The sequence below is a fragment of the Aulonocara sp. 'chitande type north' Nkhata Bay genome, linkage group LG17 (assembly GCF_057382095.1).
Source record: "Aulonocara sp. 'chitande type north' Nkhata Bay isolate Kocher_YH1m ecotype deep benthic linkage group LG17, A_spYH_male_GT1.1, whole genome shotgun sequence".
Taxonomy (NCBI): Eukaryota; Metazoa; Chordata; class Actinopteri; order Cichliformes; family Cichlidae; genus Aulonocara; species Aulonocara sp. 'chitande type north' Nkhata Bay.
Window position 1 is genome coordinate 41,256,873 of NC_141360.1, and position 12,238 is coordinate 41,269,110.

At 47.6% G+C, this 12,238-nt stretch overlaps 1 protein-coding gene across 3 annotated transcripts; it reads right to left on the reverse strand.

The window, feature by feature from the left end:
* Positions 1–93: 93 nt before the first annotated feature.
* lg17h1orf53 (linkage group 17 C1orf53 homolog) lies at positions 94–8,435 on the reverse strand. Of its 3 annotated transcripts, none has more exons than XM_086268434.1 (4): positions 8,026–8,435; positions 6,301–6,402; positions 4,990–5,082; positions 94–298 (listed from the first exon to the last, which is right to left on the reverse strand). In XM_086268434.1, exons 1-3 carry the CDS (start codon positions 8,311–8,313, stop codon positions 5,011–5,013), a joined length of 462 nt encoding a protein of 153 aa, XP_086124560.1. In that variant the 5' UTR covers positions 8,314–8,435; the 3' UTR covers positions 94–298; positions 4,990–5,010. The 3 variants fall into 3 exon arrangements, with proteins under 3 accessions (XP_086124560.1, XP_086124559.1, XP_086124558.1); XM_086268433.1 differs by lacking the exon at positions 94–298 and adding an exon at positions 1,706–3,091; XM_086268432.1 differs by lacking the exon at positions 94–298 and adding an exon at positions 1,706–3,788.
* Between the last annotated feature and the right edge of the window lie 3,803 nt (positions 8,436–12,238).

The window sequence follows — 12,238 nt, forward strand, 5'->3', positions numbered from 1 at the left end:
TCTCTGACTTCCTTGATTTCATATTTTCGTGACGACAAACGAATAATAAAAATGTGCGATCCATTAAAACAAGACGACACGTGACTCCCACCGCACTTTTTAGTCTAATTTTATTGATGCATTTCATTACAAACACAAATAAGACAAAAAAGACATATGTGTCTGGCACACTGCACGCCCGGATCCTTTTCTGAGGAGCTGAGCTGACAAACTTCATAAAAATTCAAAGCAATAATAAGTCTGTTCAGCCAGGAAGTAGACTTCCACACTTGCCTTGTGTGGCCTTGTGTTGCAACATCTAATGAAAAAAAGAAAGGCTGATGAAAAATTCACCAATAATTAATAATGTCAAGATTTTAGTAAATATTAATAGTGTTTATGTTTTGAGGATGGTTTGGTTGTGTCTCTCTTAATGAGGCCGTATTTTCTCAATTTAAGAGGTAAGTACAAGGAGCGCGAGGTTTCTTACTTTCTTATTATTCTCCACCTGAAATGCAAACTGACAATCGCGCATTAAACGGTATCACCGGTACGAGAATGAAAAGCGTTTAAGGAGCGCTCAGCTCCTCCTGAAGTGCACGTTCATCTTTAACACGAGAAAGGGAGGTCATCCAGAAAAACAACAAGATAACCCAAACGTGCTCGTGCTCCCCACGGAGCGGCGCGCCGTGCACGGATGGACTCGTTTCAATTGACTACGAGTGAATAGAATATTGTGTGAACGAGCACCGGGGCTGGAGCAAAGGGTGACAGTTAATTACACCTCTGCACCGCTGGCATAAATGATCACGTGCCACACTGCTAACAGTCATTTTGCTTTGCTCCTTCAGCCTGGGTTGACATCACAGTGTATCTCATCAATAATGCAACAACACTGAGATCTATTTCACAGCGTAGCACAACACGGAGCGCACACACAGCGTGCTAGGAGCACGATACCCAGACAGGCGCTGCTTGGTTAAATCAGCGAAACCGCGGCTACAGCGCCAAGCAGGTCGCCTGGCTGTCCCCCGCCCACCCCCGCACCTCCCCGAGTGCCTGGCTCCTCTCTGCTGTAGGGCACGGTGGTTAGATTACCACACATCCAGAGTTCATCTGGAGTTATCATTTCTGGGTCACCTCAAGTGACACTCAGTCTCACAGAGGGAGCTCTCAGTCACTCCCAAAGCATGGCCAGAAAAGGAGCCTAGGAGAGGTGGTGGAGGCGAGGAGGCGAGGAGTAGGAGAGAAGCAAGGAAGAGGAGGAGGCGGTGGGAAGGCTCTCCCAGGATCCAGTGAGGTGCAGGGAACCACGGGCTAAACGCTGACAGAATGAAGGAAAGGGGTGGGAAGGGAAGGGAGAGGGTGAGGCGAGGAGGAGGAACAGAGGGAGGAGTGAAGCACTGTAAAGCTGTATCCCAGTCTCATGAGCCTGGGTGGCTGGATGGTGAGACATCCTGGAAATATTTACAAACTCACAGTGGACGTGACTTTGTAATTATTGAAGCAGAGGCCATGTCAGAAATGCACAAAACAGGGGAAACGCCCCCCCCCCCCGGCGGCGTCTCATAAAGAGGCGAAATGCTGAACGGCTGAAAATAACGACACAGAGGATAATACGAGAATCTCCACGTCTCCTCCTGCTGGTCATTTCTCCCCCGCCTCATCCTGCTTCTACCACTTTCCCTTTTCTGCCTCTTCCAAGCAACGCTCCCCCCTCCCTCTCGCCATCCACCCCTCCTTCGATCTCCTCCCTGCTCTGCTCTGCTGGAGCTCAAATCACAACCCCAGTCCCTGGCAGATGGAGGATAGGAAAGAGAAGCTCTTAACTAGCCAGCCTGAGCCGCTGCTCTCTGCACACCAACTGCTGCCTGCCTCCCCTCCCTGCCTCCAGAACAGCTACCACTACATGCACCCCACCCACCCCCAGCACCTCTGGGGACACGGTATCCTTCTGGGGAATGGTGCGTGTATTAGTCCGTATCTGGACACACTAGAAAGGACATGGAAACATAATAGATGGATGTTATTTATCACTACATAACCTTATGGGGCAGAGCAGCGTTTGCGAGGAGAGGGTTAGTAAATATCGTTTTGCTGTCAAACAAGCGCCGTCTTTCTACTTCAGTGAGCGAGGACACAGAGTCAGAAGACGGCGTAATGTGAAGCGAGCTGGAGGTTAGACGGCGTGACAGCTGAAGAAAGCGGCGACACGTCGGGTCCAAAGCGCAGATGAGAAATCACGAACGACTGCGGCGATGCAAAACCAGGAGGGAAATAAACAGGCCAAAGTGCTCCTTGGGCGCTTAAGTGCCTTTGACTGCCCCCGACTCTGCTTTTATCTGGGCTCATCTGGCGACCGCGGCTCGGCCTGGCATGAGCCTGACCACCAGTTGCGGTCTGAGGGAGAAACTGCTCCTCTGTGCTATTTGCAGCCCTGTCTGTCCAAAGGAATCTGGTGCGCTGACTGTCACTCAGTGGCCATGTGTGTTTTTTATCACTAATTCTACCACAGGGATGTGGTTGTCCATATGACCACTGTGGAGGCTGCTGCCCCGAGGCGAGCTGACATTGTCTGTGTAGAACGACCAGACGTTGATGTAGGGGCTGCTCAAATGCTGCTTCAATATCAAGACACACACACACACACACACACGCAGGCAGGCATACTGAGCGGTGCCTGGCCAATTGCTGAGACTGATGTTCCTTTCAGCCATCATATGGCTGACACTTAAGTTTTTTTCCCTGCCAACCTTGTGTCAGTTCCTGGCTGCTCCGGCCAGCAGTGATGGAGACGCTGTAACCGACTGTGGTCGGGGCCACTGGCCGCGGGGCTGCTGTGCCCCTTTGAGATGGGGTGCGATGGGGGTGGGGGCTGCTGCTTGGCCTGTCAACTGGTTGTGACTGGAGCACGTCTGGTCACAGATCCAAACTGGACAGCTCGCTCTTTCTCTGCAGCTAGTGCCATCATCCTGCAGAAAGGCACACGGCGTATAGCTGCCACTCTGCTCCAGTACAGCATATGCTCCAGCTGAGGGTCCGACATGTTCAGTCCAAAACGCCTGAGAGAGTCGCCTCACGTGTCTAACCGGCTGCTGGGAGCACATGTGCACTGTGGGTAAAAGAGAAAATGATCGTGGTGCAGCTCAACCCAGAGACAACCCAAATAAAAGGCGGGACTTTAATCAACGTTAGATAAATTAATTTGTTTCAGTGATTAAACACAGAAACTAGCTGAACGCTCTCTCTCATTGTCCCAGTGCACTTCACAGGCTACTCAATCAACGCTAATGAATTAAGGATGAATTAGTAACCGGAGTGCATTTCTCTGCTAATCTGTGGAAGGTGTGCTGTTTGCGTCTCAGTCACAAACTGCTAGGCTGGAAGATGATGGAGGGGAAAAAATTCAAACTGTGCCATCACTGGATTGGGAAGACGTGGAGGGATGAGGCAGACATGAAAGTTGGCCTATTTCATGGTCAGGCTGCGGGACCGCCGAGGCCCTGAATGGCAATGCATCTACTTTAATGTGACAGACGAGTCCCTAGGCAAAACCGGCAGAGCCGCGGCAGGCAAGCGGGCCCAGGTACTTGATGAGTGTGACACCTTCGCCGTCCCGCTGTAGAAATGTTGCTGCCGCACGCTCCGCTGCCTCGGTTTAGAATAACACCAAATAAACTCGCCTCTCATCCCGCCTGACGACGCGTCCCCAGAACCTGTCCTCCCCAGCACTGTCGGGATCACCGATCTCCTTGCAGCCGCTCACAGGGCTTTGCTCCGATCGCTAAGCACTTGCCTTTGGGACCCACCTGCCGAGGAAAAGACACATCCTCTCATGGCGATGCCGTTTGCCCAATCGGGCGGAGAAGGACGAGCGTGCGCGTTGGGTTTCCGGCGAGCGCCCGGAGGCGTCACGCCGCCTACCCACATGCACTCGCAAATCAAGCGCCGCATCTTTCCACGGCATAGGTAGTTCTATACGAGCGCTTGACCTTACCTAGCGCTATCACTCAGGGCTACGAAGCGCGCGGTCAAGTGCAACCTTTATTCTATATCGGCCTATTAGGAGCCACGCAGTGTTGCGATGGAGCGAGCCTGCCTGCGCATGTGTGCGTCTAAGCGAGCTGGTGAGCGCCGAGCTGATCTATTGCAGTCCTGGGATGAGAGGGCCCAGGAGTTCATTAGGCTGCGGCTCAGGAGAGCAGCCGCGGGGAGCTGCACTGTAGCCGAGTGTTGCCAGGAGGCTGAGCTGCAAGTCCGGTGGGGAGGGCTGCTGTTGATGTCCGTGGCATGTTTGCTAACAGCCTGATTCCATCAAGTGGTGTAAAAGCAGCGCAGCCAAGTGTGAGGGCTGACCCCTGGCACCTTCCTATTTTTAACAACACAGTATCTCAGTCAAAGGTAGACAGTTCAGTCAAGCACTTGTGGTGTGTAAATGATGCTAATATTCATGCAGTCGTACGTTTGGGAGAGAAAAAAAATAACAAGCGATGCGAAGCAAAAGAGCACAAGACTCCATCTGACTATCTTACAGTTACTTTCGCTTATATGCCCTTTATCTGGAGGGCAAAGATCTAAAATGCACTCTCAGTTTTTCATCTCCATACTCCCACAACCCTTGTAAATGCATCAGAAGAGCAGAATACTACAAAATATTAAATACTCTTGAAGAGAAAAGAAAAAATGAGGCTCAAAGGCATTTCACTGGACACTGAGAGGAAAAAACAAGTATCTGCAAAACAGAACAAAACAAAAATGTGATAAAAGGCTGGTTTGCATGAGGGTCTAGTGAACAAATCCGTTCTCCTCCTTTCCCATTTTGCCAGAATGAAAATAATCCTAAGAATAGTTGTGATTCATAAGAGATAGGTATTGCACAGACACTACCCATATTTCATCATTTATTACACGGCTAAAAGAAAAAAATGACTCAAGTAGTCCAAATAACGACAGGCAGAAGACAAGCAATGTGCGGTGGCTTCCATTCCAAACAGGCTCCTAGCGCGTTACCTTGGCACGAGGCTGTTAGGTCTACACGTAAAACAGGGAATTGAACCGCTTCTTCGTGGCGGGGTCCTTCACGTTGACTTGGCCATATGGACACTGGGGGAGACGAGAGATAAATTAGCGCCGGTTAACAGCTGCATGTGGAGCAGAGCTTTAGTCACACTGAGAACGACACATGAGAAGCAGATCGAGCAAAGGAAAAAAGGACGAGTCGGATAAGGACAGGGGGGAAGACGGAATGGGATGGGACGGGGCGAAAGCAAAACCCAGAGCAGGGATGGAGAGTGGACAACGAGACTCGGTGGGACAGAGCAAAGCAGATATGAGCAGAGCGGGGCTGACACCGTCAGAAAACCCACAACACGTCTGTGTAGTTGGTTTGTTACACACGGATGAACCGCTCAGCTTTGCATTTCACCATCACCGATCCTTAGTCTGGAAACTTGAAACCAGCAGAGGTCAGGAATGATGCTGAGAAAATAGATCCCCAAACTCTGAGCAGATGAGCCTTTCTGCTAATGTCACGCTCACGTCTCAAGTCTGTGTCACAGAGTCAAACCTAGAATTTGATCTTAACCATATTTACTGCTGTGATCTCAGCTGAACCGTCAGGAAGGATTATTATTATGATGCCTTCGTGTCCTCAGACTGGACTAATTCAGCGTGCGTTGGTCTCACTTGCTGTCCAAAATGCGACCGTGAGGCTCCTCGGTCCTCGAGCTCGGCGATCAGAGCTCTGATTGTTGTAGCGAAGCCGTGCATCCATATAAAACGTGCAGGTCTTTGACGGCGTCGGAGGTTCTTCGCTCTAACCTGAAGACCGAAGGAGACTGTAGACGGCACTAACTGTTTAAAACATCGATCCTTCTTTGTATAGGCTGTTGTGTTTGTTGTGGATTGTTGGTGTGCAGCACTTTGTGATCCTTATCTTGAAAGGTGCTGTTATAAAGACAGTTTACATGTTTGTGCCCTTTCATATTTTGATGCAACGTACTGGACCATCTATTTCGTTTTATTTCTATTTGGTTCCATCCACGTACAGAAAGCAGCCTGGAAACTAACACACAGCGTCATTAGCCCTGTTAGCTCATCCTCTACGACACCATGGAAGCTCCAACCCACCAAACCTGCTTTCGTTTCATGTTTTGTGCTGAAAATAAATGACGAACGTTGGTCAAAACTGCTCTGGCAGAACCACGGTTTACAAACGAGGTCGGTTACCGTTGGAAACAGACAGGATCAAACGTGCAGGGTGGGAAAAACACGGCAGAGGACAAAAACAGGGAGAAAAACCAGTAAAAACAAAGAGCTCACGTGTCTGCACGCGCTGCCGCAGCACTTCCCTCTCTGAAGGTGGGCATACTCTGTGAACACCTTATACCCGCTGGAGGGGTCAACGTACATCTGCTTCTTTGCCTGAGCATAATGAAGATATTACCATTCAATTAGAGCGACACACAAACACGTGGCGGGATGTGAACCGTGCACACAGAAATACATACGATACATATACTCACCCAAACACAAGGACGCCTGCAAGAAAAATAGTGCCTAAGAACGTATGCAGAGACAGATTGCTGTGGTTCAACGAGAAGGAGGACTGGGTGACCTCTGAGCATAGAAACAGATGTAAGACACCCTCATTCTTAAGATATTACTAATTAATTAGCGTGCAATTCAGTAGTGAGAATACGCTATGACTAATCCGCTGGTAGCCCTGAAACCTGCACGTCGTTCTGACAATTTTCAGGATGGTGAAAAATCAACTTTACAGACAGTCGTTGTTTTATTTGGTGCAGTTATTCGTCTTGCACAAAAACACCTTCTGTAAGTGGAAAAAGCCTGAACTCCTCTCCATCCCTTAGGAAGTTCCAAAATGTCATCTCTCAGTCTGTTTCAAACTGAGAGCCACTAGTTGGTGAGCTTTGACAGGCCACAAAGGGAAAAAGGCCCCAGGCCCTTTGGTGACACGGCTTGTCATTTCACATGCCATTGCAAGGCCACATAGTGAAGCTGGCATAGCTGGGCCCCCTCTGTATTGTACTTTTCCCACCCAGGCCCTACCGCTCTCCTCAGGTCGCAGCCAACTTGCCTCAACTTCATCCACACTCCGAAGCACAATATTTACAACAGATAAGCCTAAAGGCACGCGGATGACACCTATTCACCGCTGTCATCAGCACAGCTCGCTGGTTCTGCTCCATGGAAGAGCAAGTGAGATTTGGTGAATATGATGGATCTAGCACAAACAATCAGCATCATTTCTTTGGGGCAGCGGGCAGGTATTCTCCTCTGTGTGAAAGTTCACAACAATAACAGGTGGACACAGACACCTCCTACGTTCAGGCGCCGTTTCGTACCTCTTTCCAATACCTACACTTTCACTGCAAAATAATTAAGATGTTTATCTCGGGTTAGAATGGAAAGACTGAGTCAAAAATCATCAGTGGTTTCATCTTCCTAAATGTCACTTGGTTAAGGGCTCGGGGGACGTGGAGGAGGGTTGGGGGCACCGCCCTGGGAACAGGAAGGAGATGCATCGTAGCTGCCAGGTTATCGTGCTGCTAACACACGGTGGCCAGTTTGAAAACATTATGCTGGTATTGTTCCAGATTATTGACGTCAGATTTTAACTTGTTACTGTGTTTAAGAGAAAAGACTAATAAAAAAAACTATTCCAACAAAAATGTTGGAGCCTGAAAAGTAAGAGGAGCTAAAAAGAAACAACATTTATCAGTAATCAGGTCAACTGGCAGCAGCTCAGTGACATGAGTGGGTATAAAGAGAGCGTCTTAGAGAGGCAGAGTTTCTCAGAATCAAACACAGGCAGAGCTTCATCAATCTGCAGAAACCTATGATTACAGATTGTGAAACATTTTCAGAATAACGCAGAAAACTGTGAATATCTCATCATCTGCATCATCATCTGTCCCAGAATTATCATCATTTCTCTGTAAAGCGCGTGTAATTAATCACCCGTGGATCTGCGGTCCGATTGTGCTACATGACACGATTGGCTGTCTCAGTGATGCATCTTACCGCACACGCTAGTCTATGGATTCTGTGGATGGCCATCTCGCCCTCTGTGAACTTTCCCGCGGAGGAGGGGTCGTTTTCGCCCCCCGCGTCGCTGACGTCTGCTGCTGTCGTGCCTTCGTCGATCTGTGACGCGCCGCTGTTCGCCGGTGGCTCGGAGCTTTCTCCCGACAGCTTTGGCATCGACATCGCTACGAGTCGTTTATTCAAGTGGAAGCAGAGAAGAACGAGTCTGCAGACAAACGCTTTACTCGGGAAGTTTTTGCGAAACATGCTTCTGCGATAAACCATCTGCAGGTTACAAGCAGGGAGCGGCTTTTATTAAGAGAACAACTGTGACACTGCGTGAGGAAAGAAACGCGAATGCGCCTTTCCCTGCTCATGTTATCTACACTGTTCAAATCCAGCCTCTCCCCACGTTGCTGCACAGAAAGTGTTTTACTTCCTCATCGGCCCCTGGTCACGTGCCACCAATGTGACCGTCACGTAACTCCGACCCACCGGCTCGTGCAGCGCCTCTGCTGTTAGAAAGCTGCCACTACACGGAGGTACAAGTCCACTGTTAGAAAGATCACCAAAACCCACAAATCCTGAATGAAAAAGTGGTGACCTGCTGGAGCGTTATTATTCAGTGTCACACCGATAAACTGAGGCCTTGTTTTCTGTAGCCTCTGCTATAGCATGGGGGTAAACATGCAACATCTATTTCATGGGACTACAATTAGCTTTCTATTAAAGAACTCATCCACCCACTTCTGTCAGGGTCATGGAGCCGAACCCCCTCTTAGGTCAAGACGGAGAGCACACCCTGGACAGGTCTGTGGTGGAACTGAACCCAGGACCTTCTTGCTGTGAGTGCTAACCATGAAAGCCACCAGCAGATATTTCTGTAGCCATTAACAAAAATGTTTGTCCACACATATACTTCTGTGTGTATATGGGTGGTGAAGCATGCTGTCTTTCTTTGCGTGATTGCGCTGCAGAACAAACGCAGACAGCTTTCCATAATAATAAAGTAACATGGTGCCTTGGACGGATAACTGCAAGGTTGGTGAGTGGACATTAATGAGTCCTTTCAAGGTTATCCGCTGCTGCAAGCCACTACTGATGATGCCCCTGTTTCACAATTATGGGTAATGAAACCTGACAAGTGTCTTTTGACTGACATTGTGGGGTCAATTTACCCTCAGACAAATTACACATCACTGATAAAAATATTTGCACGCACAGCATGGAAGGGAAGACATATTTAAACAAAAGCCAAACAAATGATGTATTTTCCAAGGCCCGTTGTTTTCCATCGAAACCTTTTCTATATTTGGCAGTTTTGGCGCATCATCTCATGCTGTAAAAGCGACCTGATTAATGTAACAGATGCTTTATAAATTCACTTGGCAACAGACTCCAGAATGATTTTATGTTAACTCTGCTGCAGGCTGCATTTACTCCCTGCTGCACCGTCCCAACATGAACCCTGCTTGTGTCTTTTCGTCTATGTGACATTTCAATTCAAGCTCGCTCCTCAGGTAGACAAAACATGTTTGAAGACGTTCTGTAACAGATTACTGGGATCGCTGAAGGACAGAGAAACAGTGCGTTGTCCTTTTTTCAGCAGCAGGAACTCTTAAATGAATATTATCTGGGCTTTTATTGTTTTATTGTTCACAAATTTCTGCATTTTTTTAGAAATCACAACGTCATGGCAACAGCCCCACCACGATCATTTCATACGTATGCCTGAAACAGCACGGCCCAGGCTGCTGCCATTTAATTACCTTCCAGTCAGCCTGAAGATATCTGCCTCTGATCCCGTCACACTCTCGTGGGGAGAGAAGAAGGTATATCTAAGCCACTGGTTCCAGGTTACCACCAGACAAATACGGCTGAAACGTGTCTCAAGAGTTTAGATAGTAGCATCGAGTTCTGAATTTACTGTGTCATCAAGTGCCAAGAGCTGCTCCTTTGACAAGTAAGTGATCGAGTGTGAGGGCTCGCTTTGTTTGAGATATTACAAGCGAATTAGCTTCAGCTCACGAGGTTTACAGCAGTGAACAAACCCTGTCCCATTAGAATGAAAATAGTGCTCGTTGTGCATGCATTTCCCTTTAAGAGGACAATGACTCATCTCTCTCACAAGCATTGTTTTTAATATAGAGTTCTGGAGAAGATTATGGTGGTCATATAAAAGGATAGGGACTCTACACGGTTTGCTTATATTACTGTGGCACTTTGAGGACATTTTCAGTAGCTTGATACTAGTTTAACAGTAACATCATTGTGCACTGAGACATTGATATTATTCTATTGCACATACTTGTGACACTCTGTAATTATGCAGTTGAAAGTCCAGTCATCGCAGCCTCTTCTGCACAATAACACCAAACCCCACGCTGTACCTGCTGCATACCAACAAACACTTCAGTGGAGTTGTGGGAGGTGCAAACACCGCTCTTTGATGTTCATCACACAGATCAATCGTACAAACAACGGTTTTTACTTCACCGCTACCACGGAGCGTCAGGTGAAGCCTTTTTCCAGCACCTCCTCCAACACGGAAGAAGTCCTCGTGTGTTCTCTACCGCTAGAATCCAGTGCGTATGATGCATTGTTTTAAAAACACACAAAAGGTATTATAGCTTCTTTTTTTTTTACATTCATGGCCTGTACATGTGAGGCAGACGTAATATCTGAAGTAGATTTTTTCATTGTAATCTTACGTATTAGACCCAAGGAAACAGGGCGACAGATAAAGGCGCTCATCAGGAAGAAGAAAAACCACCAACAGCAACAAACACAAGAGAAACTCACCTTATGAGCAGCCTGATCGACAGTACCGAAGGGCCAGAAAGACCACAGAAGACAATACGGGACTTGAGAACAGAATTATTTCTATAGTTAAGAAAATGTTTTACATCTAACCAAGTCAGGAAGACTCTGGAGGTAACACTGTCGAGGCCTACAATCGAGATGCCTTCAGAAACAGAAATACAGCAAGTAAAAAAATAAGGTTCAAACCAATAGTTAGACCCAAGAACGGCACATATCTGCTCCGTTACTTTTCTTTATTCTTCGTTTTTCCAGTTACTGTGGACAGATGAAACACAGGTTAACCTGAACCACAACAACAGGAGAAATATGGAGAAGGAGGGAAACAGTTTGTGCTCTGATGTGTTTATTACTGATAAAAGTAACAGGATGAATTGTGACATGCAAGGCTTTGTACTCTCTGCTGAGATTCAGACAAATGCTGCAAACTGACTGGACCCCACGTCTCAGTGCAGATGGATCCAAAACACACTGCAAAAGCAACCCGAGACATTCTCAGGCAAAGATAACCTTCAGTGTCCAAGTCAAGTCACCTGATCTCAGCCCAATAAAGGATTCTATTCAAAACTGAATCCAAGGAGCTTAGAAAGAAAAGCATCTTGAAAACTCAACTTCAAGAAACCCAAAGAAGTCCAGATGCTTTCCAATGACCTGGATGATGGAGAGCCTTCACAGACACACAAAACTGAATGCAGAGAGACACACAAACAAGCAGCAACACAAACTGGCTGCAGTAAAGGCCTGGCAGAGCATCTCAAGGGAGGAAGTGATGTCTGTGTCTATGGGACTTCAGCAGTCGTTGACTGCAAAGGATTTTTGTCCAAGTATTAAATCGCCGTCTTCACTGGTTCCCTCTGTTATAGTCTTCGGTCTGTCTCTCAGTGTCAAGTCTTTGCAAATTGTTTCTGGTTTCAATTCAATTCAATTCAATTTTATTTATATAGCGCCAAATCACAACATAAGTCGCCTCAAGGCGCTTCATAGATACAGAGAAAAAAACCCAACAATCATATGACCCCCTATGAGCAGCACTTTGGCAACAGTGGGAAGGAAAAACTCCCTTTTAACAGGAAGAAACCTCCTGCAGAACCAGGCTCAGGGAGGGGCGGGGCCATCTGCTGTGATTGGTTGGGGTGAGAGAAGGAAGACATGGCCCCTGTTTTACTTTGAAGGGCCATGTCCTATGTCAGTGTATTCAGTTTCACTTCCCCCTGTCTTGTTAGCCCTAATTTGTCCCAGCTGTGTCTCCCTCCTGTTTCCTATTCCCTGATTACGCCACTGTGTTTATAAGCCCTTTGTTTGCCTTTGCTTTCTGTGGCATTGTTAATGTGTCCTACCCGCCACATGCTGTGTGTTTGTTGCATGTTAGTCTCACAGTTTTGCTCCTTAG

Coding starts and splice junctions, on each gene's coding strand:
- lg17h1orf53 (XM_086268434.1), bottom strand. CDS start 8,313: ATGGTTTATCGCAGAAGCATGTTTCGCAAAAACTTCCCGAGTAAAGCG. Junction 6,403..8,025: donor TCCATAGACTAGCGTGTGCG/GTAAGATGCATC, acceptor CATTATGCTCAG/GCAAAGAAGCAGATGTACGT. Junction 5,083..6,300: donor GCGGCAGCGCGTGCAGACAC/GTGAGCTCTTTG, acceptor CGTCTCCCCCAG/TGTCCATATGGCCAAGTCAA.